This window comes from Podarcis gaigeae (genome assembly GCF_964106915.1).
Source record: "Podarcis gaigeae genome assembly, chromosome: 1".
Classification (NCBI taxonomy): domain Eukaryota; kingdom Metazoa; phylum Chordata; class Lepidosauria; order Squamata; family Lacertidae; genus Podarcis; species Podarcis gaigeae.
The window spans coordinates 137,586,785-137,612,962 of NC_139678.1; the positions used below are offsets into that span (position 1 = coordinate 137,586,785).

The following is a 26,178-nucleotide window of genomic DNA, read 5'->3' on the forward strand; positions in this document are numbered from 1 at the left end:
GGTGGTTTCTGCACATCCTAGAGGGAAGTGAGGGGCAGATGGGGCTTGCCAACCTGGGAAGTTAGTCCATCTAGAAAAAGTGAAACTCTGATCCTAAACCTCCACTACCTTGCGGGGCATCTTTGGAGAAGAAAAGGCTAAGGAACAAAGCCTACACAAATCTGGAGTGGAGCCCCTAAGCCAGTTGGATGGCGCTTTGTACACCTCCTTCCAGGAACTCCTGTAGCCAAGCTGATGCCAAGCATTTTGCTCTTCTTTCCTATGGACCACATCAGCGAGCCCGAGAGGGAGGGTCTTGTTGTCTGGGCAGCCTGGGATCTCAATACACACTTGAGGCTTGAGCCTTGTAGAGGTCATGTCGGTGCTCCTAACGCACCTCACGGACCCACATCCATTGTCTCTCGCGAGATGGATACCAATAACATTTTATCATTATAAGGTGCCCTGAGGCCTCATGGGGGGTATTAAACAAACAAACAAACAAATGAAAGAATGAAATCCATTGCCTAATTCAAGAATATTACATTTAACAATTTTGAGTGTATTTCTTGGCCGAAGGACCAGGGATATAGGTAAGCACATGCTTCTTTGTTCTTTATATATTAACTAATTAAAAAAATAAAATAAAGGAAAATTACATTTCACTTGCAGCTCCTTCATTAAATCCAATACGTATTTCATTAAATTTTTTTGGAAGCCGCCCAGAGTGGCTTCCATAGTAACATAATTAATATCGGGGTCATGAATTATTATTATTATTCATGACCCCGATATTAATTATGTTACTATGATGCTATGGCCTGTCGGCTACGCTAATAAAGTCTACTGTACTTTATGTTACTATGACCAAACATCAACTCAAATGAATCTGTTTCCAGGTCACTGGCTATTTTGTATTCTTATACAGAGCTAAAAAATATTGTGTTCAGTTCTAGGGCAACACAGCATATTATGAGTGCATTTTTAAAACCAAGTAACTGTTTGAAAAGGAAAACACAGTCCTTCGTCTGAAAAAAACCACGGTATAATCTATTCTGGACATATTAATAGAATCAAGAGATTCATAGAATCAGAGTTGGAAGGGATCCTGAGGGTCATCTAGTCCAGCCCCCTGCAATGCAAGAATCTTTCCCCCAACGTGGGGCTCAAACTCAACAATCTGAAATTAAGACCGATGTACCTACTACTATAAAGACCTTTTCCCATGCTATGTGATGCATACAAGTGGATGTGAAATCCTACAACCTATCACACACATTTTTTCCAGGGGCATGCATGCAAAAAGAGGGCCCTGGGACAGGCAGGGTCACTTAGAATATTTCTGCAGGTACAGAGTCTTGTGATTGTTACAGGGGTCCAGGAAGCAAAGACAGCTTACATTTGGACACAGTGGGCTTATCTTTAATAATTTTGCACATTGCTGCTGCAGCAGTGGACCTGGACGACAATTCGTGGGCACACAAAAGGGTGGAAGTCAATGGCATAATCGTATATGAAATTGAAAAGGCAGGAACTCAAACAGCAGCTGGGATCAAAAAGATGGAACTGGGAATTGAGATGGTAGCCGGGAGTACTGTTTGGGCAGAGGGTGGTTCAAATAGTGAACAACAATGAAGGGTGGAAGCAGTGGAACCCAAAAAAGATGCATTCAAAATAGAGACTAAAGAACTTCATAGAACTTTAATGGCACCTGTGAAAGCAAGTATAAGGATGGCCACCTCAAGCACAGCCAAGTGCCCTGAAGGCAAATAAAATGGGTGCAAGATGTGGCTACAGCTGTGCGCTGACCAACTTAGTCCAAACAATTCATATCTTTCAACTCAGTGACAAACATTACTTCAGGGAATTAACTGTAGAAAATCACTTTAATTAATAATTAGACACTGGGAATTAATTGTAGAAGGAATCACCAAGGAGATGATTCTGCCAACCAGAAACAGAAGGAAGAATGGAGATAACCACAGAATTAATTAAATTGGTGACTCCAGAAGAATGAGGAAAAATTCCTGGCCAATTAGAGGAAAACACACAAACCTAAGCACAAGATACAGACAAACCAGAGCAGCAAGTCAACCAAAATACAAAAAGGGGTCCTGAGCAAAAACAGATGAACAGACACTGAAGTACAAGCCTGAAAAAAAACCAGAAATTACATTAACACCTGTAAATCTCAAGTTGGTATCCCAAAGCATAATTATATGGCTGACGACCTCTGACCAAAAGACTTACTCTAGCACAGGGCCAAATCATGCAACGTATCAGACAACTTAAAAGCTCCTGCCTTCAAGTACTAAGAGAAGCTAAACCTACCTGGTTCCAGTACACCAGCACAGGAAGAAAATGCTAGCATTTTTTAGTCTTGCAAGAATGGCCTAATCTAGCAGTTCCCAATCTTTACCAACCACGGACCACTTGAAAACTGCTGAAGACCTTGGTGGACCATTTAATGATTCTGCCCCCAGCCTGTCTGTTGTAACAATTATAATGCACTGTGTGTTTTTAATTATATTTTAATTGCTTCTTTTATTTCTTATATTGTATTTCATTGCATTACAAATTTAATTCCATGAAATTTAATTTCTAAAGGGTTCTTCACAGACATGACGTGGACCGCCCAATTCAAGGGGACACATATATTAAAGACAAAAAAATGATGTTCCATTAGCTAGTCTGTCAGTCCTGTAGGTGACACACTCATTACCTGATGCCTAATGTATTTCAGCATTCCAGAATCCTTCTTTCCTTCAAGGTTGGAATCTGTCACTCTCTTCTTCAAGGAGGGTGTTCTCAGGCATGACTTGTCTGAACACTGAAAGAGAATTGGATGGGGGAAATGCTCTAAAAATGTTTTTAGAGGCCACCTTACTTGTGGGGGGGAACTGATCTCACAAGGTGCCTATTACTAATACACACACACACACACACACACACACACACACACAATGAATTATAGAGCTTTCCCTTTGGTTCTCAGGACATGAGTGACATGACTTCTGAGAATGAGATAAGCTGAAATACCCTCCCTTTTTTGCAACCTGATCTCACATCCAAATATCATGCTAGTACAAGTTTCCCTGGCCAGCAGGCTATGAAAAGCTGAGAAATGCCCATGCAATAGTTTAATATGCATTAGGTAGCTGAGTTAACTGGAATAAATGCTTGTGTAACCAAGAAGTATTTTGTCAGCTTGCTTACCTCTTTCTGTTTTTTGCTCCTAGCCACATTGTTTAGTAAGTTATTCTCTTTGAGTGAATCCACAGTGTCTCCATACAGGAGTTTGATGGCTCGGACAAGGCGTGCACAAGAGCGACTATGATGGAGGTAACAGTGAGGGTGGCAGTAGTCAATGTGGGTGCAAATGAAACTCTGCTGGTTGCATAGCAGTATCATCACCTGGAACAAAAAGTATGCCCAGATATTTCAGTAGAGATACAGGGCTATGTTTGTACCAAGAAAAGACCACAAAGAAAATATTGAATATAGCTATAAATTAATTTATCAGTGAAAAGCAAAATAAGCTCAGCTCAGCATTCAATGCGCGGAAAAAATACTATATTTAATGAATGAAAAACTTATGGGACTTGATTTGTTGCTGACTTACATCTGGCCATGAGGTCTGGAACGACTTAATTTTACCTTTCTTCACTTTGGGGGTTTACACCAGGCTTCCTTAAACTCGGCCCACCACATGTTTTTGACCTACAACTCCCATGATCCCTAGCTAGCAGGACCAGTGGTCAGGGACACTGGGAATTCTAATCTCAAAACATCTGGAGGGCCGAGGTTGAGGAAGCCTGGTTTACACTTTCTTAAAGTGATGCCTTAAAGGTAAAGGGATCCCTGACCATTAGGTCCAGTCGTGACCGACTCTGGGGTTGCGGCGCTCATCTCGCTTTATTGGCTGAGGGAGCCGGCGTACAGCTTCCGGGTTATGTGGCCAGCATGACTAAGCCGCATCTGGCAAACCAGAGCAGTGCACGGAAACGCTGTTTACCTTCCCACCGGAGCGGTACCTATTTATCTACTTGCACTTTGAGGTGCTTTCGAACTGCTAGGTTGGCAGGAGCTGGGACCAAACAACAGGAGCTTACCCCGTTGCAGGGATTCGAACTGCCGACCTTCTAGGCTCTGTGGTTTAACCCACAGCACCACCCGCGTCCCAAAAAAGTGATGCCTTAACTTGTATCAATGGGAATTTGGGGCAGTGAAGGGGAGAGCAAACACTGGAGTAGCTGGGGGGGGGGTCATCATTCGGCCCAAAAACATATAACTCTGCCCTGATGATCAGCTGTGAGTTCTGTGTGCAACAAGCTGAGATTCTAGGACCTCGCCAGTGATCTCTACTTACATGCAGCCAAGACATATTCCGGTGATAGTTCTCTTCGGTGCCTGTGCTGCTTAATACTTCAGGTTCTATACTGGGTTCACTTGCACTCCAAGGGCTTCCTTCTTCAAAAGAAAAAAGATACACCCAAGTAGTTTGGTTTTTTCCATGCTTCCTGTGGTTGTTGGTTTTTTTTAAAAAAAACTATGGTATATGCTTGTAATCCAGGCCAGTTTCTTAATGTTACATGTCCTAAAGGGTGCCAGAAATGACATGCCATCAGCATACCAGCCTAATGAGCCAAACACTGATGGAGTAACATTGGCTATTCTCAACAAATGTCAGACATTTCCCCTTATTCTCATTCCCAACCCAACCTTCTTCTATGGCCCCGATTATCTGCTGGGCTGGAAATTACAAGCATAATTCATAACAGCCATTGAAAGAACAACTAATCAGGGATAAACGTTACTCCCTTTTCTGGAAGAGGGGAGGGTTAAGTAAAGAGAAGGAGAATTCTTGCATCGTCAAGATGCTGCAAAATTGTTGGTTTCAGTGATCTGCATTGACTGGGCTCTGTGGTTAAAAAACAACACCAAATGTATGGTCCTGCAGCGGCAGCACTTTTGCTATAACTACTGCTGCCGCATACAGGCTACAGCCCTACGAGGTCCCATCAAAGGACTCTAAAACGCCTGGGAATGAAAGGGGGAAAAATCCTGACAAAAGCTAGAGGACAAAGGCAGGGGGAGGGCTCTCTCTGACCCCAGAGTTTCCTGGATGTATTTATTGCCAAATGGGCCTTCCAATTTGCCAGACCTTTAGCACAAAATCTGAGTAATGGAGATTGTAACATTAGGATTGGCTTAGTAAGAGACATGGCTTACTTCCAATTAGTTCTTCCCTGCCCTTTCTTTAAATGAATATGTAGCTGGCTGAACTCGAATTTCCCTGTGGAAGAAAAGAGCATGGGCAATGCCACTGAGACCAGAAGGGTAAAGGAGATTCAAGTGCAGGATTTATCTGTTCCTGACTTTTCTGTATGTGAAATCTTTGGGAACTAATATTTTGGAGTTTCACGAGCACACATATATTTATATCTCATACACAGCATAATATATACATATTGTATATATACAGCTATATGCACAGTACATAATATTGAGATATGTATATATATATATGTATATATAAAAAATACCACAGCTATTATATATGCCATATAGATATATATGGTATTTTTATATATACCTTTCTAAGCATGGCATGCATCGGGTTGGCAGTCAGGTAAATGCCTGTATAGTGAATCCATGCACCAAACGTTTAGATTTTTAAAACTTAACATCCTTTGAGTGGAACAGATCTGACTACCTCGTGTACCAATGGCAGGACTCAATCTCTGCTCTTGCCATGTATTTAAATCATGCAAAAAGTGTGAACTTCTCCTTACTTCAGCTGAAATAACTGGAGGGTCTGCCTAGCCTACAAGCCCTTTTCCTACTTCCCTAGACCTGCTTGAGTTGCTTCCAGGCTCAAGATGCTGCCTCATCATCCCGCTCCCTTTTTAGCCCAGCTCATCTATGTTACCTATGTCAGTGACAGTGTCCCTGCTGTGGGACAGCTGCAGCTCCTCATTCTCAGACTCTGAGTCCTGACGTGATAACTTGGTGCTCTTTAGGCTGCCGGCCCGGCGAATGCTGGACAGGGAACCCCCTTTCTTCACCCGGAAACTGCGGGTTCCTTTAATCTGGAGCAAGCGGGAGCCTCCTATCCTGATCTTCCTGCTGGGAACTGTATTAAAAGAATAAGAAAGGACTTTTTCCCCCTTAGGTTTTCCCATTTAAAAATTATAATTGTATTTTAAATATAGATATATATATAGTTATATTCCTACCCCTCCATCCCCCCATCCTGCATTGCAGAGCCTTTCCTTCTCTCAAGGAAGACCGGCAAGAGGCTCCCTCCAAAGCCAATGCCAATGCAGCTCTATTAATCATCCAGCAAGGGATACCTTGGCAAAGATGTGACATATTTCTTGCCTGTTACTCAGTTTAATTATTATCCTTCAATTCAGTCATTAGTATCATGAAAATGCTGTGTAAGAGGCACTGTTGGAAACCCCATAGCTAAACAATCAAAGCTACAATTTGTGCTCCCCCCACCCCCCTCAAAAAAACCCATGTTGCTCCAGATTTATTCTTCAGCAATATGACGAGAGACAATTTCTATCCTCCAGCTGTTTTGGGACTACAACTCCCATCATCCCTAGCTAATAGGACCATTGGTCAGGGATGATGTAGCCCCAAAACAGCTGGAGGGCCAAGTTTGGCCATGCCTGATTTACACCATTGCATCTACATCAATTGCTGGCTACCAATGACTGAGTTGTAGACAAGATGCCAGGGGCAAACCTATCCTCCTGCTAGCAGAAGGTTGTTTAAATCTTGTTATAGAATCACAGTGTTCAATCATGCAGCATTCATGATTGTAAATAGGCAGCCTGCTTTCTGAAGCTAAGAGTCTACTTTGCTTGCCCAGTTTCGGTATTACCTTTGAACAGATTGCTGTTTTTGTATATTAAACTTCACCAGAACTTTACAGAAAAAGCAATAACATGTAGTCCAACTCCTTTCAGCAGCTTTCGGGCATTAAAGACATCTGTGGATGCTGAGGTTTGTGTGTGTGTGTGTGTTTTTTTTTTTTTAAATGAGCACAAAGATATGGAATGGTTTGAAGCACCAGTCATTTACACATTGTTTTCCACTCAGCTTTAAGGCAATACATGACATTATGCAAGTCCAAATGTTGCAACACTTAACTGAACATCTACTTAAGATGAACATACTGCACAGGTGCAATGTAGATAAATGATAGCTGTCACTTTTTGAGCAGGGGCAGGCCAAAGAAATGTGCAGTGGTGAGAAGAGATATGTCTAAATTCAACAAAAAATGGGTTTGGGAGTATCCTTCTGATTTCCAGACACACTGACACTCTGCCATGTTGAATGCGCAGTTCTGCTCAGAGGTGTTCCAGGCTCTAGCATTATTGTCTTAGTTATGTTTTGCATTTAACTGTGTTTGCATTTTAGAGCTACCACAATTAGGGGAATATTTTTGAATGACTTGGAAACAGGTCATGTGATACACTGCCAGAGAGATAATCACAAAGAATTTTGAGCAGTGCCTTAAAAAACCTAAAATATTCATTATGGACCACAGTCCTCTTCATCTGATGCATGAAGTAAAGAGGACTTGATACTCCTAAAAAGGTCATGTCTAGTTGATAAAGGTTTTCGTAGCAACAACTTTAAGAAACTACAAGGCAGAAGTCTTTATTGTTTTGTGATGGACTGGAAGCTAAAATCCAGTTTGCTTGATGGTTAGTGCTGGATAAGATCTCCTGTAATGAAAAACTATTTCTAGGAAACATGTTAACAACAAGAACAACAACAAGAACAACAGCAGCATCCTGCAGACACTAATATGAGTAAGGCACAACAAACTGAGTAAAACTTATAGTCCTTTGTATGCTGATCGGAATGTAAAATGCTCCAATTGCTTTATAATTTGCATTGCACTGGCTAACAGCCTTACAAAATATGTCACTGTTATTCCTATTTATCCAGACCAAAAAAACAACAATTTTAAAAAATGGGAGCAAGAGTATGACATGCAATGTCATCTATTGACTCAGTCTTGCAATGCTGTGCAAGATTTGTACTAGCTGGTCATGACTTCCCCCAAATAATCTACAATGGACAACACTGTGGTAGTAAAGTACACGGCTTAGTTCACAATAATAAATATATTTTCCAAGACTACTAATTAGCCCTAAGTAGTATATCTACACAGGACCCACCTTTCAGTGACTGTAAAAACATAGCTTTTACATAGTTTTAAAAACACACCTTGGTTGCTCAATCAATGAAAAGTTATTATCATACAAGTGAGGTGAATGTTGTGTGAAAGGAAGAAACAGGTTAATGGTTTTCAAAGTGATTTGAAGCCTGTCCTTGTCACTGCAGATGAGAAAAATCAGATAACAGATTTTAGCTGAACAAGAGATGCCTTTGTCAAGATCTGCAAATGTTGTTACCTTTAAATTTGAGAAAAGAATAATTTAAATTATAAAACAATTGAATATGTTCATCATAGTCAATTCCAAAGTGTCATAAAGCATCTTACTAACAATCTACCATCTGCAATCTAGTCTTACATAAGAAATCCCTTGTGCCACAACAAAATCAATTCTGAACAGGTTTGTTTACATGGGACTGCATTTTAGCAATTGTTAAGCAACACATTAAAGCTCCTTTTACTGAAAGCATGATTGTATTACATTCTCATGTGTGTTTGCTGAACTGATCTATTTTACTGAATTTACATTATATACATTTTTATTGTTACTTTCTATTCTTATGTTGCCTTGTTGGGTAATTTTAGTAAAAATAGGCAATTGATAATTAATTCAGAACTAAACAATGTGAGCAGCTATGCTAGGAAGAGAAAAATTCAATGCTAAAATGGTGGGAAAGGTAGATTCTGGAAATCTGGCTGCATTTCCAGAATCACATACACAGAAAGTGTTGAGATGCCTTCAAGAGAATTAGTGGCTAGTCCTGAACTGGGTGAGTTTTTCCTAGCTCACATCAGTTACTCCCTCAGAATCATGAGGAAGTTCCACTTATTTCTGAGGAAATCAAAATCCTGCTCCTTCCCTCTCATGTATTTTTTCTCCAGCTCAGATTAAAACCTGAGCTGGAAAATAATTCAGAGGCTATGAAACTCATCTCAAAGTAGAGTTGAGTATTGCAAACCTCCAGAAACTCATACAAGTCACTACTACTGATAGTCTCTATCATATTAGCCTATGCTCTGGTCCCAAATTCAAGCATGGGCTTATCTAACAAAAAAAGAAGAAGAAAGAGGGTGGGAGAAAATCACAAGTAGCTTGATTGTGAAAGACGACTGCCTGGGTCCTCAGAAAACCATTACAAGTCTGGGCTGGAAAAATGATCTGAACAGGTACAAATCTCCCCACCCCTCTCTCTGGCTAGTAAAAGAAATAATCTTGCACTGAACCGTGTTGCTTTTGTGATATGAACTCACATGATGTGACTATGCCCAAAACACCTGCAATGCTATGCCATGCCACGTATAATTTGCACACTGAATTTGCACTGTTGCTCTGTATGGTTTTACATATGGTATCTTCATAGAGAGCTGCGTGAGAACAACTGATGTGGATAATAAATACACCAAAAAGGTTCCATAGCACACCTATTGTTCAAAGAGACTACTCATCCATGCAAGTCATCTTCAAGTACATCTGTAAACATGGAAGAGACTCATAGGAATTTGCAAATAATAATGTAAAAAGCACACAGATACTATACCACTGATGCAGCACAATGTAGCTATATTTAGAATATTTAATTATATCTTTAAATAAATTGGTGTTATGCAGATTTTGAAAAACCTGTAATGTATGCAAATAACATAATGCAAGAAGCACCTGGGGTTCTTTTACTTGATTTGATTGGGGATCTGTAATGATGATAGGATATCAACAGTATCTACTAACGTGAAAGACAGATAAAACATATAGTATGCAATTCTGCCAAGAGAAGATGACTTCACAGAGATTAGAAACCAATTTCCTATGTAAATCAGAAGCCAATCACAGGCAAAGTGATGCTTTCAATTAATTTACAATGAACAGACTTGTGACAAAAAACAAATAAATAAGAGAAATCCATTGCTCACTGCCATAAAACAGGATCTCTCTGTTGGTTTAAAAAAAGCTATTCTGGCAAAGCCAACAGCTTAACTGTGCCAGTTCAGAGGCAAAGAAACTAGAGACACATCTCCATGGCCACTGTTGTGTGGAGGAAGTAATGTCTGGACCAGGAGTCAAGCACTGCTTCCTGGTGATCTGCCCAAATGCAACAGGTATTAAATGGGTTTCCGTGTTTACACAAACCACTATTAGGCAATGGTGTTTCATCAGCATGGTAGTGCTGAGTCTAGTGTTACTACTCCATGTAACCATACTCATGGAGAGTTTTAGAATATTTGAACCTACACTGGTGGAGATCTTAAGCATTAACTTGAAAGTGTACTCTACTTAAGTACTTACTTTCACCTAAATATGTTGAGAATTGTAGGGCGGGACTGTACAACTTGTGAGTTAATAAGCTGAGCAAGCCCTGTTTCTGCAGTTCCCAAGGCAGGTTTATCAAGCCCTTGGACAGGGGGCAGGGGCAGTGTCACCATACATGGTTCAAGGGCTGCATCTGGTTTCATGCATTGTGAAGTCCCGTGCTGAGGAGTTTAAGACTGAGTTATATACTTCTAAGTGGGGTTCTGCTATCTTGGAAGGACAGAAATCATGGCAGGGATGAGTGGAAGCAATAGGTAGGAACAAATTATAGCTGGCTCGTTATCTTGTGCACCAGACATCTGTCATATACAGAAGTGTATGAAAGAGACAGGATGTTTGGAAACCAGGTTTTCAAACAGATTCGAGCTAGGAAGGGTGATTTGCCAGGTACTTGCTGGAGTCTCAAGAAAGCAGCCAAATAATATAGTCAGTGTCTCCAAAGACTTACGGTTCTTCATGGCAGCAAATACGGTTCTTCATGGCAGCAAAGCCTGCTGCTCCTTTGAAATCCCTAATTTCTACATTGTGAGACTTCAAAAAAGTAAACAGCTTGCTGTCTCAATTTTCTATGCTACATCTCATACCCTGAACTATTACTTATTGTCCAAAATAGTGTTGTATAAGTAACTGTTAATTGTATTTTGTATTGCAACACTTGAACCAAGAGGCTGTTTTTGTGTGCGTGCGCACGTGTGCATGAAATGGCATTACAATGATAGACACTCTGCTGGCTTTAGCAACCACAGTGAGTTATGCCTTAAGAGTAAACATATTTTGGGGCTAGTGATGGTTCAGCCTTGTGGCTCCATAGCTTCCCGCTTCTTAAAACAATTTCGAAAGTTAGGACATAGAAGTCCAGTGCTAAACAATAGACCTGGAAAAAGTTTGAAGCTTTAGTAGGCAACAAACCTTTCTTCTCTTCACAACCTGTGTCAGATTTCAGGGTATGACTGCTGCTGTGCAAGGAATCTTTTGAATCTTCATTTTCATCCAGAACCCCAGCAAAGCTGATCTTCCTCTCATACCTGTGCCGATCCATCTCAGGGTCCAAACGCAACCTGCAACTCTCCAGGTCCTAAAATATTACATGAACCACAGAAGCACGTGAATATCATGGGTACCAAGTTTTATTCTAATGTTAAGGAAAAGACCAATAAACTCAATCAGAAAGGTTGTTTTCTCCATTTGTATCTTCTAACCTCTCACTTCTTTCATCAAGGAGCTTAGAGCAGTGCACATAGGGACATCTCAATTTACCCTGGTAGTAACCACAAGGAATAGGTTAAGTTGACAATGCATTTTATTGCCAGCCACCTATATTTAATTTTACTTGATACTGTTTTTATTAAATGTTACTTATGCAATGTTGCATTGCTTTTCACATGTTTATTGTAAGTTGTGATCCCTTGCCCTGCAAGTCAGAGTAGAAACTAAAATAATAATGATGATGATGAAGATGATGATGATGGCTGTGCCCAGTGTTAGCCAGTGAGTTTCACAGTGTGGCAGAGATTTGAATGCAGGTTTCCCTAGCTCCAAGTACATACACTGTCTCCTACACCACACTGATCAGGCCTGGCCCAGGTCATTTTGCTGCTAGAGGCAAAGAAGGAAATGCTGCCCCTCTAGTTCTCTGCCTCCTCCTCTCCCGCTGAACCACCCACCCACCAAGTACCGTATTTTTCGCTCTATAACACGCTCCCAACCATAACACACACATAGTTTTTAGAGGAGGAAAACAAGAAAAAAAATATTCTAAACGAAACAGTGAATGTATGGTTCATGCTGTGGCCACAGACATGTGATCTGAAGGTGAGTGTGGGGTAGCCGAATGAAAAAATCCTGAGGATCCATGTGGATCCGTGCTTTGTAACCACATTTTTGCACCACTGCGGCCCCAGGCAACAGTGGGCGCGTGATTTTTTTGGTGCAAGCTGTAGCCATGGACATGTTATGTGATCTGATGGTGAATTTGGGGTGACCCAGTGCAAAAATCCTGAGGATCCATGTGGATCCGTGCTTTGTAACCATATTTTAAGTGAGGAGGGAAGGAAAAGCACTCAAGGGACAAGGAACACATGTGGGATGGGTGGAGAAGGATGCTGTTAATAATGCAGAAGAGGAGTATAAGAGGAGAAGGCTCTTATAAGAGGAGTGGGGAGGAGAGAGAGACAGAGAGCCTGCTTGAAAAAACGTTGCTGTTATTTAGCGAGTGGGGAGGAGAGAGGGACAGAGAGCATGCTTGCTTTAAAGGAGCTAACCGGACAGGAGCCACTTACACTTGTGTAAACAGCTCCTCTCCTCTCCTCTCCCGCTTTGCTCCTTTAAAGCAAGCAGGCTCTCTCTCTCTCTCTCTCTCTCTCTCTCTCTCCTCCCCACTCAGCGGCTCTTCTCCCACTTTGCTGTTTCAAAGCGAGCCACGGAGGAGGGAAGGAAGGGGAACCATGGATCCTCTGCTCATGACTGCAGCAGATCCCCCTGCCATCTGTAGGCATTCGCTCCATAACACGCACAGACATTTCCCCTTACTTTCTATGAGGAAAAAAGTGAGTGTTATGGTGCGAAAAATACGGTAGGTGAGAGAGTCTGTTCGCTTCTCATGAATTGTCAGGGACTGGGTGGATGAGGAAGAGTGGGGGCAGCCAGTGGTCCAGGAGGCACCTGTGGGGTAAGGGGACTTTGAGCCAGGTTCAGACTGGTAGGACAGAGAGGAATCATCGGCAGAGTGTGCTGGTGAAAGGGAGAGTCTTGAGGTAGGTAGCCACAGACACTGATAGAGAAGGAGAAGGAGCTGTGTCTCCTGCTCCCCATACAGCTTGTTCCCCATCCCCACTGTACTGTACTGTACTGACTCAGCTCGTTCCCCATCCCCACCCTCAGCACAGGAACGAAGAGTCCAGAAAAAGCTGAAACAGTTAAGAAAATCTGAGTCACAATGAAAAAAAATGCATGGAGGGAGGATGAATAGGGGACGGAAGGGGCAGGAACTTTAGCTTCTGCAACTGACCTGCTTAACTGATGGAAGTGCTGGGTGCTAACTCTTTGACCTCGGAGCAATAAAGTTAATCACTGCAAGCACTGTGCCTGGTCTGCTTACAGCATCAGACAACAGACGGAGGGGCCTTTCTGGCAGCCTGACAAGAATTTAACAATAGATTTTTTCAGCTACTCAGCTGATTTTCTGGTTTCCCCCTCCAATTCTGCAACTTGTGCTTATTCTTTCTTTTTCCCTGTCCTAGATTGTCTACAAAGTAAATTCCTGCCTTTTGCTCACCACAAGAGGCTCCGTCCGCGGCCTGGGCATGTAGGGAAAGGTCTCTCGAAGGAATGTGGTAATCTCCAGGAGGAGCTGACATGCTGCCATCTTCAGTGCAAAAGGACAGCAACATTTGGTGGGGTTCACAGTACCTAAGAAGTGACATTTATATATAGATTGGTTTTATTAAAAATAGCACTAGGAAAAATACATATTTAAAAACAGATGGACAGCACCACACATGGTACACAATACAAGTTGCATATGGAACACTATGGCCTCCTTGCAATATTTTTCTATTTTTACTAACAATCTCATTTGCTGTTATTGCCAGGTAGCACTGGTAATTCAACAACAACAGGATTTCAGTGGTCTCAAAATCAAACTGTTCTATGAATACTGATGTTGAAATGCATACACTTAGACCCTGCTCACCTCTAGAAATGTCACACATTTTTCTCAGAGCAGAAATGTCACACATTTTTCTCAGAGCAGAGGACTACCAGAGGGCAGAGGCACTGGGTTCTGCATGACTGGGTTCTGCGTGACTTCACACATGTGAAGTCAAACACATCGGGAGGAGGCCATGAGGCTCAGGGAGGCCTGTCGCCAGGCGGTAGGCCCAACGAGGCCTTCTGCCGCCACAGAGAGGCCCAGAGGTCCCAGCCCCTCAGGACAGTGGGGGCTCATCCCCATAGAGTTTGCCCCTGTGCCAGAGGGTGTGGCTGCTTTTCTCACCCACACTCACCCAAACCCAGTGCTGCTCTTATCTCTTCCCCTGCATAAAGAAAAGCAACTGGGAAGGAGGGGGAGATGCTATTGGTAAAATAAAAAAAATTCAAAATGGAAGAAAAATCCCCATAGCTTTTCATCACAACTAGAATAGAATCATAGAATCATAGAATCATAGAGTTGGAAGAGACCACAAGAGCCATCGAGTCCAACCCCCTGCCAAGCAGGAAACACCATCAGAGCACTCCTGACATATGGTTGTCAAGCCTCTGCTTAAAGACCTCCAAAGAAGGAGACTCCACCACACTCCTTGGCAGCAAATTCCACTGTCGAACAGCTCTTACTGTCAGGAAGTTCTTCCTAATGTTTAGGTGGAATCTTCTTTCTTGTAGTTTGGATCCATTGCTCCGTGTCCGCTTCTCTGGAGCAGCAGAAAACAACCTTTCTCCCTCCTCTATGTGACATCCTTTTATATATTTGAACATGGCTATCATATCACCCCTTAACCTCCTCTTCTCCAGGCTAAACATGCCCAGCTCCCTTAGCCGTTCCTCATAAGGCATCGTTTCCAGGCCTTTGACCATTTTGCTTGCCCTCCTCTGGACACGTTCCCGTTTCTCAGTTTCCTTCTTGAACTGTGGTGCCCAGAACTGGACACAGTACTCCAGGTGAGGTCTGACCAGAGCAGAATACAGTGGCACTATTACTTCCCTTGATCTAGATGCTATACTCCTATTGATGCAGCCCAGAATTGCATTGGCTTTTTTAGCTGCCGCATCACACTGTTGGCTCATGTCAAGTTTGTGGTCAACCAAGACTCCTAGATCCTTTTCACATGTACTGCTCTCAAGCCAGGTGTCACCCATCTTGTATTTGTGCCTCTCATTTTTTTTGCCCAAGTGCAATTAAAATTCATCTTGTTTGTTTTGGCCCAGTTCTCTAATCTGTCAAGGTCGTTTTGAAGTGTGATCCTGTCCTCTGGGGTGTTAGCCACCCCTCCCAGTTTGGTGTCATCTGCAAATTTGATCAGGATGCCCTTGAGTCCATCATCCAAGTTGTTGATAAAGATGTTGAATAAGACCAGGCCCAAGACAGAACCCTGTGGCACCCCACTAGTCACTCTTCTCCAGGATGAAGAGGAACTAGATTAGGCCTCGGATATTCCTATCATATATTACAGTGATGGAATAATTAACTGAAAAATATGTTATTGAACAAACTGACCAACAGCAAAACTGCAGTTGTTTTAGGTAGGATAGAAAGGATAAAATTTCTGTATTTTCGTTTCTGTTATATTAGTGAATGTTTGCCATGCAAATCTTATGCCACATAACACGGGGGCGGGGGCGGGGTGAGGAATGGGACTCTGACTGATACTCAGTACCAGGCTTTCTCAACCTTTGGCCCCCCAGGCGCTGTTTGACTACAACTCCCACCATCCCTATGTTATGTTGGACTACAACTCCCATTATCCCTAGCCAACAGGACCAGTAGTCAGAGATGATGCGAAGTGTCGTCCAACATAACATAGGGATGATGGGAATTGTAGTTGGACAACAGCTGGGGACCAAAGGTTGAGAAAAGCTGTACTACACTGTTGAATACTTAAAACCACTATGCAGGAAATGCATATCTACTACATGTCGTACTGAATGCTGTTAACCTTTGGAGGAAGATTTGGTGGCATGGGGCAGACACACAAGGGCCATGGCTTCCCTAATGGGTGCTCACTGCATTTACAGGTGCTCGTCTTCACTTCAGTTCATTGCACTGCTCATATAACGTAATGATGAAGTAGTCTTTGTTTATCAGATGATTGCTGCTTCGTTCCTAGAAGCCTAATGACTGCCCTTCTAGCTATGGCCCTGAGAGAATCAAGAAGGGAGAGGAGGGGAGGTCTGAGCTAAGTAAAGTCTCTCCTCACCTTGCCTAACACTCAACAGTAGTGCCAGATGTGCCCATCAAAAGGACATTCTGTCACAACTGTCACATCATGGGCCATACATGAGAGTGGGCTCTAGCACATCACCATAGGACCGTCAAGCCAAGCTTCAGGTTTGTCTCGCCTCTGCCCATGACAGATTTAGCCAGTTAGTTCAACTCAATCAATGAAATTAAGCTCCAACCCCCAAATTAGATCTCATCACCTTTTAGGGTTTCTAGGCCCAGGTCCTGAGAGGACCACTCTGCACACAGCTGATATTATCCATGGGCATTCTGTGAGCTTCCTCCCAGTTTAGATTTATGTACAGGTGTCTCTCTACTTATGCAGGGGCTGCGTTCTGGGCCCCTGCACACATAAGCAAAAATCGCATAAGTGGGGAGCAGTGGCGAAGCGTGGGGGGTGCAGGGGGGGCCCGGCCGCACCGGGCACAACATCTGGGGGTTAGGGTTAGGGGGCGCAAATCCATGGGTTAGGGGGCGCAAATCCACGGGTTAGGGGGCACAAATTACTTGCCTTGCCCCGGGTGCTGACAACCCACGCTACGCCACTGGTGGGGAGCACCCTCTAAAACGCCTCTAAATGTCAATTTCCCCCCTGCTTTCCAGCTCTCTTGCCATACAACTCTCTCTTCTACTAGAATTGAAGTTCTGGGACCAGCTGGAGGATGCACAGAGAAGTAGCTACTGCTCAAACGATTTTTCCACCAAAAGGAAATCAAAGTCAGAATCCTCTCTCCACTTGGGGAAACATGGAATGTGCCAAAATCTCTATGTGCTAACTATTTAAGTCTGAAGACTGCTAGAAGAAATCAGTGTCACTGTAGTTAGTAGGTTAAGAAACAGAGAGTGATAAGAATTGGGTGGGGGGCAGAGTACCAGAATTAGCAAAGCTGGTATATCTGCACACTTCCTTGTTATCCTCCTTTCCCTTTCTTAGCATATGCAAGTACAGAGAGCCACTAATTTCTTCAGCCCTTTTCCATGAAGCTTGAAATATGCAGGAAGGCATCTTCACACACAAAAGAGACACCATAGAGCTACAGTCCTTCTCCACACCTCCATTGTCGCGGCCTTCTCTAAACAGTAGTTCTTCCGAGGGACAATTTATACAAATGAAAGTATGTCTATAAATATTTTTTTTCTGAAACTGTCACTAGGAAACTAATAATTCCATTGTGTCTCTAGAAAGTCTAATAGAACATGAAGACACAACAGGCATTTGCAGAGAGGCAATTCTCTACACACAGCTATCATAATCATAATCAAATTATGCCATGCATTGCAGCACTTGGGGAGAAAAGAATTAGATGTATTCAGGAGGGATGTCAAATTCTAGATGCCCACACCTCTCTGACTTAGATATCCCACTTTGTTTTCTATGTTCACTCATAAAGAAGCAGTCATGCAGCTAGACCTACCTAGTCCCATTAAATACCTCCAATTTTACTCCATTAAATACCTCCAATTTTACTCCATATAGACAGCAACTTGAGCAATGTTTGCAATGTGAGGGTGAAGATAAAGACCCCTCTACATATCCTCCTGCTTTAAACTTCAAACTATGTCTATGTAAAGAGAGAAGACAACACCTGGCTCTATTAATTACATATTTTAACTAGGATTCTAACCCAAATATTTATACTAGCGTTCCTCCATAGCTTTTTACTAATCTGTTCTTAAAAGGTAAAGGTAAAGGGACCCCTGACCATTAGGTCCAGTCGTGACCGACTCTGGGGTTGCGGTGCTCATCTCACTTTATTGGCCGAGGGAGCCGGCGTACAGCTTCCAGGTCATGTGGCCAGCATGACTAAGCCGCTTCTGGCAAACCAGAGCAGCACACGGAAATGCCGTTTACCTTCCCACTGGAGCGCTACCTATTTATCTACTTGCACTTTGACGTGCTTTCGAACTGCTAGGTTGGCAGGAGCAGGGACCGAGCAACTGGAGCTCACCCCGTCACGGGGATTCAAACCGCCGACCTTCTGATCGGCAAGTTCTAGGCTCTGTGGTTTAACCCACAGCGCCACCCGCGTCCCTGTTCTTAGAACATTGCAATTGTTGAACAAAGCCAACAAACTTACAAAAAGCTCTAATGGATTACATGCTTTTTGGAAAACAGTAGCGCGAGCTCACACACGAATATGATGTTTGGAGAGGATATGGTACTGAACATCAGTGTAAACTGCACTCTGTATTGGCATGAGGTATTGTCATGTTCTACATATTCATTTTGATTTTAAAAACTTCCTGCCTTCATAAAGAACATGTACTATTGTAACACTGCATTATGCGATGTCCTGTTTTCCATGTTTTTAATGCAATGAACACATGAACATTTGATATCTAGTTTACACTAACCTAATTTCCATTTAGTTTTGGTTCTGGTGTGTAAATATTAAGGGAATGGAGATGAATTCTATCTTATATCTGGAAGGCTATCTCATCCACATAATTTATAGCATTAAGGTTCCACTTATAGTTTTTAAAATGCCATTGTCTCAGTTAAGAACTAATAGTTTCTTCAGATCTGTCATAAGTTTGTCACAGTTGCGGCTTCTAAGGGAGCACCTGTAATGATCTGGTCGGTGTACACTTTTGGACGCAACAGAGGAAACTGACTAAAAATCTCAGCAGGTTCCCTTCAGGATCAGGATCTTTGTAATTAATTAAATACTTATTTGCCCACTTTCACTATATATGGACTACATACATAAAACATGACCAGTGTTTTTGAAAGGAGGACCATCAAAACAACCTGGCAAACAGTCATCCAAAAGCTAACAGAGTTCAATCAATTTTATTCATGGTTGGTCAATTCAATTCAAGGAGAACCACATCCAGAAGCAGCGCTGGACATAAAAAGTTGCCTTCTGTTGAGTAAGGTCATTGGTCTATCTAAACCATTACTGTCCACTCCAGCGGTGGGGAATCTGAGATCCTCCAGATATTGTTGAACTGCATCTCCCACCATCTCTGGCCATTGCCATGCAAGATGAGGCTGATGGAAGCTGGTTCCCCATCCCTGGTGTACTCTGACTGGCAGCAGCTCTCCAAGTTCTCAGGCACAAAAATCACCTGCCTCAACAGAAACCCTGCCCTCTCTGACCCTTGCACAGGGAGAGCAGCTAATCAGCCACAAAGAAACACACACACAAGAAAACCCTTTTTGCTCCTTCTTCAGCTGCTGCCCTGTAAACGGTGTTTCCGTGCACTGCTCTGGTTCACCAGAAGAGGCTTAGTCATGCTGGCCACATGACCCAGAAGCTGTCTGCTGGCTCCCTCAGCCAGTAAAGTGAGATGAGCGCCGCAACCCCAGAGTTGTTCGCGACTGGACTTAACTGTCAGGGGTCCTTTACCTTTAAATGCAAAGAGAACCAAATTTGACTTTCATCTCTAACTACCACAGATATATGGTCCATGGCACACAGAGCCAATAAGAGTTCAGGTGCATGCCTGTATCTGCATTGTAATGCTCATCCAGACCCCTCTGAACCTGCTGGAAGTAATATTTGGGTGTAGATGGAAAGGTGAGTCCCACTATCTGTTGAACATGACTAGCTGCACTGAATTAAAGTCTTATTCTCCTTGTTCTGTGGATCCAATTCCTTTTTGCTGCTGCTACCACTACATGGGGGACGCAGGTGGCGCTGTGGGTTAAAGCCTCAGCGCCTAGGACTTGCCGATCGAAAGGTCGGCGGTTCGAATCCCTGCGGCGGGGTGCGCTCCCGCTGCTCGGTCCCAGCGCCTGCCAACCTAGCAGTTCGAAAGCACCTCCAGGTGCAAGTAGATAAATAGGGACCGCTTACCAGCGGGAAGGTAAACGGCGTTTCCGTGTGCGGCTCTGGCTCGCCAGAGCAGCGATGTCACGCTGGCCACGTGACCCGGAAGTGTCTCCGGACAGCGCTGGCCCCTGGCCTCTTGAGTGAGATGGGCGCACAACCCCAGAGTCTGTCAAGACTGGCCCGTACGGGCAGGGGTACCTTTACCTTTACCTTACCACTACATGACATGTTACATCTTGGCACAGATAGATAGAGAGGGAAAGGGAGGTAAGTGTGGAATACAATTGGGTGGAAAGGGAATGAAAGAGGAAAATAAAAAAGAATTAAGTGTTCCTAAAGCAGAGATTCTTACAAGCAGGGGTTCTTGTAGTAAAGGGAGTCTCCTTACTGTCATCTAAAAAGTCTTCTTCCTCATCCTCCTTTCTCAGTCTTCGCTTGGTCTCCTCATCATAAATGAGGCCCAGCAGATTGGCTGGGCTCTCACTCTCACTATGGCAGAGTTCGTTGAGACGGATGCCAATTGCCTGCCAAGAGAAACAAAAGAAGGAAAATAATGAAGTGTTACAAAGGTAACTTAGGGTAGCAAAGCTTCACCAGAGAGCTGGAGGTTTCAAATAAAGAACATGGCCGGTGTGCTTGAAAGAGTTAAAGACTGAGATTAGGGGTGTCTGCAAATTTATCAGGTGGGATTTATCAGGTGGGACTGTTCAAGGTAAAGAGGCTGCATGAGTTGAAACAGAGAACTGTAAAGCACTTAGAGGGGCCTCGGTGACCCTGGCATTAAAACATTGCAGACAACCATCTACTAAAAGAAAAACTATGTCTCTAAGCTTACCACATAGGGAAAACACCAGGGTGCTGAGGGGAGGTGGAGCAGCTTTGCTCAAGTCTCTACCCTGAGGAAAACAATGTGGGAAGGAGGAGATTTTCAGAGCTGAGCATACCTCTCTAAGCTTAAGGAAGATATCAAGAGGTGAGAGGGCAGAGAGGGGAGCTCTGTTATGCCTGAAAGGTTAAGCTTGCAGTAAGAGAATGTTTTACACAGAAAGCAAAACTCTTTTAGTTCTTCTCAAACTAAAATCAAGTTTGGCTCCAAATCTCCTTTACTTATTTATCTACAATTTGGCAGGTTTCTTACCCAGGGGCATCTCTCTCATGCCTGCAATTTTCAGACCAATTTGCCCACAAAACACTTAGGGAGATTCAGGGGTCCCCCCTGCTTTTTAAACAAAATTAAGCTTCAAGCAGTGCCTAGCACCTGGGCTGATTTGCCCATAAATTGGCAAGCTTTATCCACTCTGGAAGGGCTGGTATGACTCCAAATTCCATCCAGTTCTGTCAAAAGGGAAAGACATAGCCTCTAAAATATTTGGTCTGAACCAAATCTGGTGGCCAGGGCACGCCTCTAATTTAAATGATCCAAAGGGTTCAAACTCCATTAGTTTCCATTTTATAACATGTTTCTGTTTATATTGAACTGGTTCAAAATTTGAAAAGAAATAGAATAGATTATTATCATAAAACTTAACATTTATACAGTACTTTAAAATGCTCCAAGTACTTCAACATATCTTTCGATAATCCTTACGAGAGTCCCATAAGGCAGATCAGCATCATTACCCACATATTGAAGACTGAGGAACAAGCCCAGCATAGAGTGATTTGCCTTAAGGCAGAAGCAACAGTCAAACCAGGAACTCTTTTTATTTATTAGATTTCTACCTCCCTCTGCAGGGATGCGGGTGGCGCTGTGGGTAAAACCTCAGCGCCTAGGATTTGCCGATTGCATGGTCGGCGGTTCGAATCCCCGCGGTGGGGTGAGCTCCCGTCGTTCAGTCCCAGCTCCTGCCCACCTAGCAGTTCGAAAGCACCCTTAAGTGCAAGTAGATAAATAGGGACTGCTTTATAGCAGGAAGGTAAACGGCGTTTCCGTGTGCTGTGCTGGTGCTGGCTCGCCAGAGCAGCTTCGTCACGCTGGCCACGTGACCCGGAAGTGTCTGCGGACAGCGCTGGCTCCCGGCCTATAGAGTGAGATGAGTGCACAGCCCTAGAGTCTGTCAAGACTGGCCCGTACGGGCAGGGGTACCTTTACCTTTACCTCCCTCTGCAGCACACAGAAATCCCAGAATGGATCATATAACAAATTCAAATCATATTCTATGTAATCATTATATCACATAAAACAAAGTCTTATACAAATTTTCATGAGGACTTTTAAAAAACTGCAAACTGATGCAGAAACACAGCAAGCTGAAAAATGAGAAACTAAAATGAAAAATGAGAAGCTAAAATGAAAAGAACTGAATAAAGTCAAATGCAACTGTACTAAGAAGAAAAAGCTGGAATCCTCCTCTCCAGGTAAGCTTTATATGTGCAGGTGTTTTTAAAAAAGAAATTAATAAGGAAGATGGAGTGCAATCCCTTTAGTTCTTCTCACCCGACTTAAACTTAAAAGTACATGTAACTGAACTGAATGAATATTCTCTCCCCACGCTGCATCCTTATTTCAGCTTTTCCCCCCTTCCTTCATTGGCCATTTCTATCATTAGGCAGAATCAGGAGACTGTCTCAGGCTGTAGATGAAGAAAGGAGTGGTGACAGGTTCCCCACCCAGTCATTCCCAATGACAGCTTTCAGCTCACCATTACCATCCTCACCAGCTGAAACCAGTGACACTTGTTGGGCTGGGCTGGCTGGCTCTCTCGCTTACTTGCCTTCTCCCAAAGCATCTCATAAAACACCACTGAGAAAGACCTTTGAAAGGCAAAGTGGCAGCCATCCAGGTCACATGCACCAGAAGGCATTGCACATGGTACTGCTCTGCTCATGTGACGCAGGCTGGTGGAGGATAACTTCTGAAGGTGGCTACTCTGACTTCCAGGTTTCTAGCATGTACCTGTTTCCTGTTTCCAGATTGGTCTAGAAAGCAATATGGAATGTTCAGAACTAAACACAAATGTTTCTGAATAATGTTGATTACGAGAGAGAGAGAGAGAGAGAGAGAGAGAGGTTGAACTTACATCTCCCCATTGATAGAAGAGCTTGGCCGCGTTCCACTGTAACTTCTGGTTACGTTTGTTCCCCACTATTGGGGAGCGCCCACGGGAAAGACCCTTTTTAGTGATGTTCACATGGTGTCCCTTCATCCACTCTGGCCAGTTGCCACGGTTGCAGCGGTGAACGAAGCGAGCACATTCCAGGAAAAGGGCTGCTCTTGCTACCACTGGTGCCTCCTAGAATGTGTTGTGAAAATGTCATTAACAGTTTTTAAAAACCCAAACACTTCTAAAAAAATGTGGTACCAATTTATATACTCAAACTGACAGGATTTAGATTTCATAATTCAGCTACAAGGTAGTTTATTGAGTCAAATATGGCACCGGGACATTCCCAGGGGAACTGAAGGAGGCAGTGGTGCGCCCGCTCTTAAAGAAAACATCATTAGATCCTTTAGATCTATCCAATTACCGCCCAGTTTCGAATCTTCCATTCCTGGGTAAGGTGATTGAGAGAGCGGTTGCTGAACAGCTTGGTAGGTTTCTGGATGAAACATCAGCTCTGGATCCATTCCAGTCCGGCTTCCGCGCTGGTCATGGGACCGAGACGGCTCTGGTCGCCCTAACAGATGATCTCCACAGGCAGCTGGATCGAGGCGGGTCGGGGCTGCTGATTCTTCTAGACCTGTCAGCAGCCTTCGACATGGTCGATCACGAACTCCTGGACCACCGCCTTGCCGACGTGGGGATCCAGGGCACAGTCCTTCAATGGCTGCGCTCGTTTCTCTCTGGTCAGGGACAGAGGGTGGCGCTTGGGGCGGAATTGTCATCCCGCCACTCCTTGGTGTGTGGTGTGCCCCAGGGTGCAATACTCTCCCCGATGCTTTTTAACATCTTTATGCGCCCCCTCGCCCAGCTTGTCCGGAGTTTTGGGCTGGGCTGCCATCAGTATGCTGATGACACCCAACTCTATCTGTTGATGGACGGCCACCCAGACTCGGCCCCAGACACACTGATCAGATGCTTGGAGGCTGTGGCTGGATGGTTTCGTGGGAGCCGGTTGAAGTTAAATCCTTCGAAGACAGAGGTCCTCTGGCTGGGACGGGACGACATGGGACTGAGGGGGCAACTCCCATCTCTTGCGGGGGTGCAATTAGTGCCAGCACCGTCCGTTAAGAGTTTGGGTGTAATCTTCGATACCTCCCTCTCCATGGAGGCGCAGATTGCAGCTATAACAAAGGCGGCATTTTTTCATCTCCGCCAAGCTAAGCAGTTGGCTCCTTACCTCTCTCGCCCTGACCTAGCCACTGTGATCCACGCGACGGTCACCTCCAGACTGGATTATTGTAACTCGCTCTACGTGGGGCTGCCCTTGAGACTGACCCAGAAACTCCAGCGGGTGCAGAATGCCGCAGCGAGACTCCTTACGGGGTCTTCGCTTAGAGATCACATTCATCCGGTGCTATATAAGCTGCACTGGCTCCCGGTGGAGTACAGGATCAGGTTTAAGGTGCTGGTTTTAACCTTCAAAGCCCTATACGGCCTAGGGCCCTCGTACCTACGGGACCGCCTCTCCTGGTATGCCCCACAGAGGAACTTACGGTCTTCAAATAAAAACACCTTGAAGGTCCCAAGCCACAGAGAGGTTAGGCTGGCCTCAACTAGAGCCAGGGCTTTTTCGGCTGCGGCTCCAACCTGGTGGAACGCTCTGTCACAAGAGACAAGGGCCCTGCAGGACTTGACATCTTTCCGCAGGGCCTGCAAGACAGAGCTGTTCCACCTGGCCTTTGGTCAGGGCGCAGCCTGACTCCCTCCTTTGGCAATCTTTACAAGACTTTAGTTTATGGTTGCCATTAATTTTGATTTTAATTCATTTTTATAATGTTTTATAATGTTGTACTGTTTTAGTGTTGTTAGCCGCCCTGAGCCCGGCTTCGGCTGGGGAGGGCGGGATATAAATAAAATTTATTATTATTATTATTATTATTATTATTATTATTATTATTATTATTATATCGCTCATGTGGTCATGCCAATTCATTAGATGACAAGGGTAGAAGTAGCCTATAATATCAATTTGGTGATGGCTTCAACCAAACAAGCAATGCCATAGTTACAGTTTCTCTTCAGTTATTTAGAGAAAAATTGTTAAGTGCTATTATTAAATATACTGATTTTGCTTTCTTAGGGGCAAGTATCCACTGAATTGAATTGCAACACCCATAGCCAGGTTGCTGATATTCCCAATGAAAGTTCTGAAGACAAGACTGCTTTTTTATATTCCTACTAAAAACCTTTAAATGGCATGCCCCTGATCTTCAGGCAGTGCCGCTTCCATGATTCTAGAGCAGGTAGTCATCACTCTTTTTTGACCAGTGGGTATATTTTAAATCTGAGAGGCTGGGGGTGCCAGTCTCAAAATGGCTGCCATCAGGTTTGCCAACGTGAATAAAATATTGGGGATGGGGATAGGAAACAATACCCCACATAATCAATCACATGATGTGGTGCACACACACCATTTGAATGGCAATGTCCATCAACTTTTGAGATGCAGCCCCCAACAAATACTTTATTGGTGGGGTGAAGGGACCTTGGCCCCTAGGAGTTGGTTCCTATGGCTGCAATAGAAGGTGTGTGCCACAACACAAAGTGGCTGCAATGGGAAGCATGGCATAACACAATATAAGAGAGACAACCATCCCTGACAACCTTATGCTTACGATGGGAAACCAGCTATTTGCTGCTGGTCCTTATTGTGGAGATCACACACACAGAGAGAGAGATGCTGTCGCTTCTAATAAAAACAGGTAGCATTCCTCAGGAATAGGAAAAATATACACCACTCTAATTGCACAGAAATCGCTTAGAAGGTACCTGCACATTTTGCCCCATAAGTTACTTTCTAGAAGGGCTACAACAGTTGTATAACTGTTGCAAGGATTTTTAAAGGTACCAGTGACCAATTCAGATAGTCCAAG

The 26,178-nt window shown here is 43.7% G+C and overlaps 1 protein-coding gene across 11 annotated transcripts in view; it reads right to left on the reverse strand.

Moving 5' to 3' along the window:
* Window positions 1–26,178, reverse strand: part of UNC80 (unc-80 homolog, NALCN channel complex subunit) — a 168,882-nt gene that overhangs the window by 61,327 nt on the left and 81,377 nt on the right. For 5 of the 11 annotated variants that reach the window (XM_083702367.1, XM_083702370.1, XM_083702363.1 and 2 more), the window contains 8 exons: window positions 23,222–23,434; window positions 20,554–20,725; window positions 13,762–13,895; window positions 11,397–11,562; window positions 5,912–6,115; window positions 4,349–4,449; window positions 3,196–3,393; window positions 2,702–2,809 (listed from right to left, as the gene is read on the reverse strand). In XM_083702367.1, coding sequence (XP_083558493.1) covers window positions 2,702–2,809; window positions 3,196–3,393; window positions 4,349–4,449; window positions 5,912–6,115; window positions 11,397–11,562; window positions 13,762–13,895; window positions 20,554–20,725; window positions 23,222–23,434 — 1,296 coding nt within the window. The remainder of the gene's footprint in view (window positions 1–2,701; window positions 2,810–3,195; window positions 3,394–4,348; window positions 4,450–5,911; window positions 6,116–11,396; window positions 11,563–13,761; window positions 13,896–20,553; window positions 20,726–23,221; window positions 23,435–26,178) is intronic. The other 6 variants (XM_083702371.1, XM_083702369.1, XM_083702366.1 and 3 more) reach the window with 5 other exon arrangements.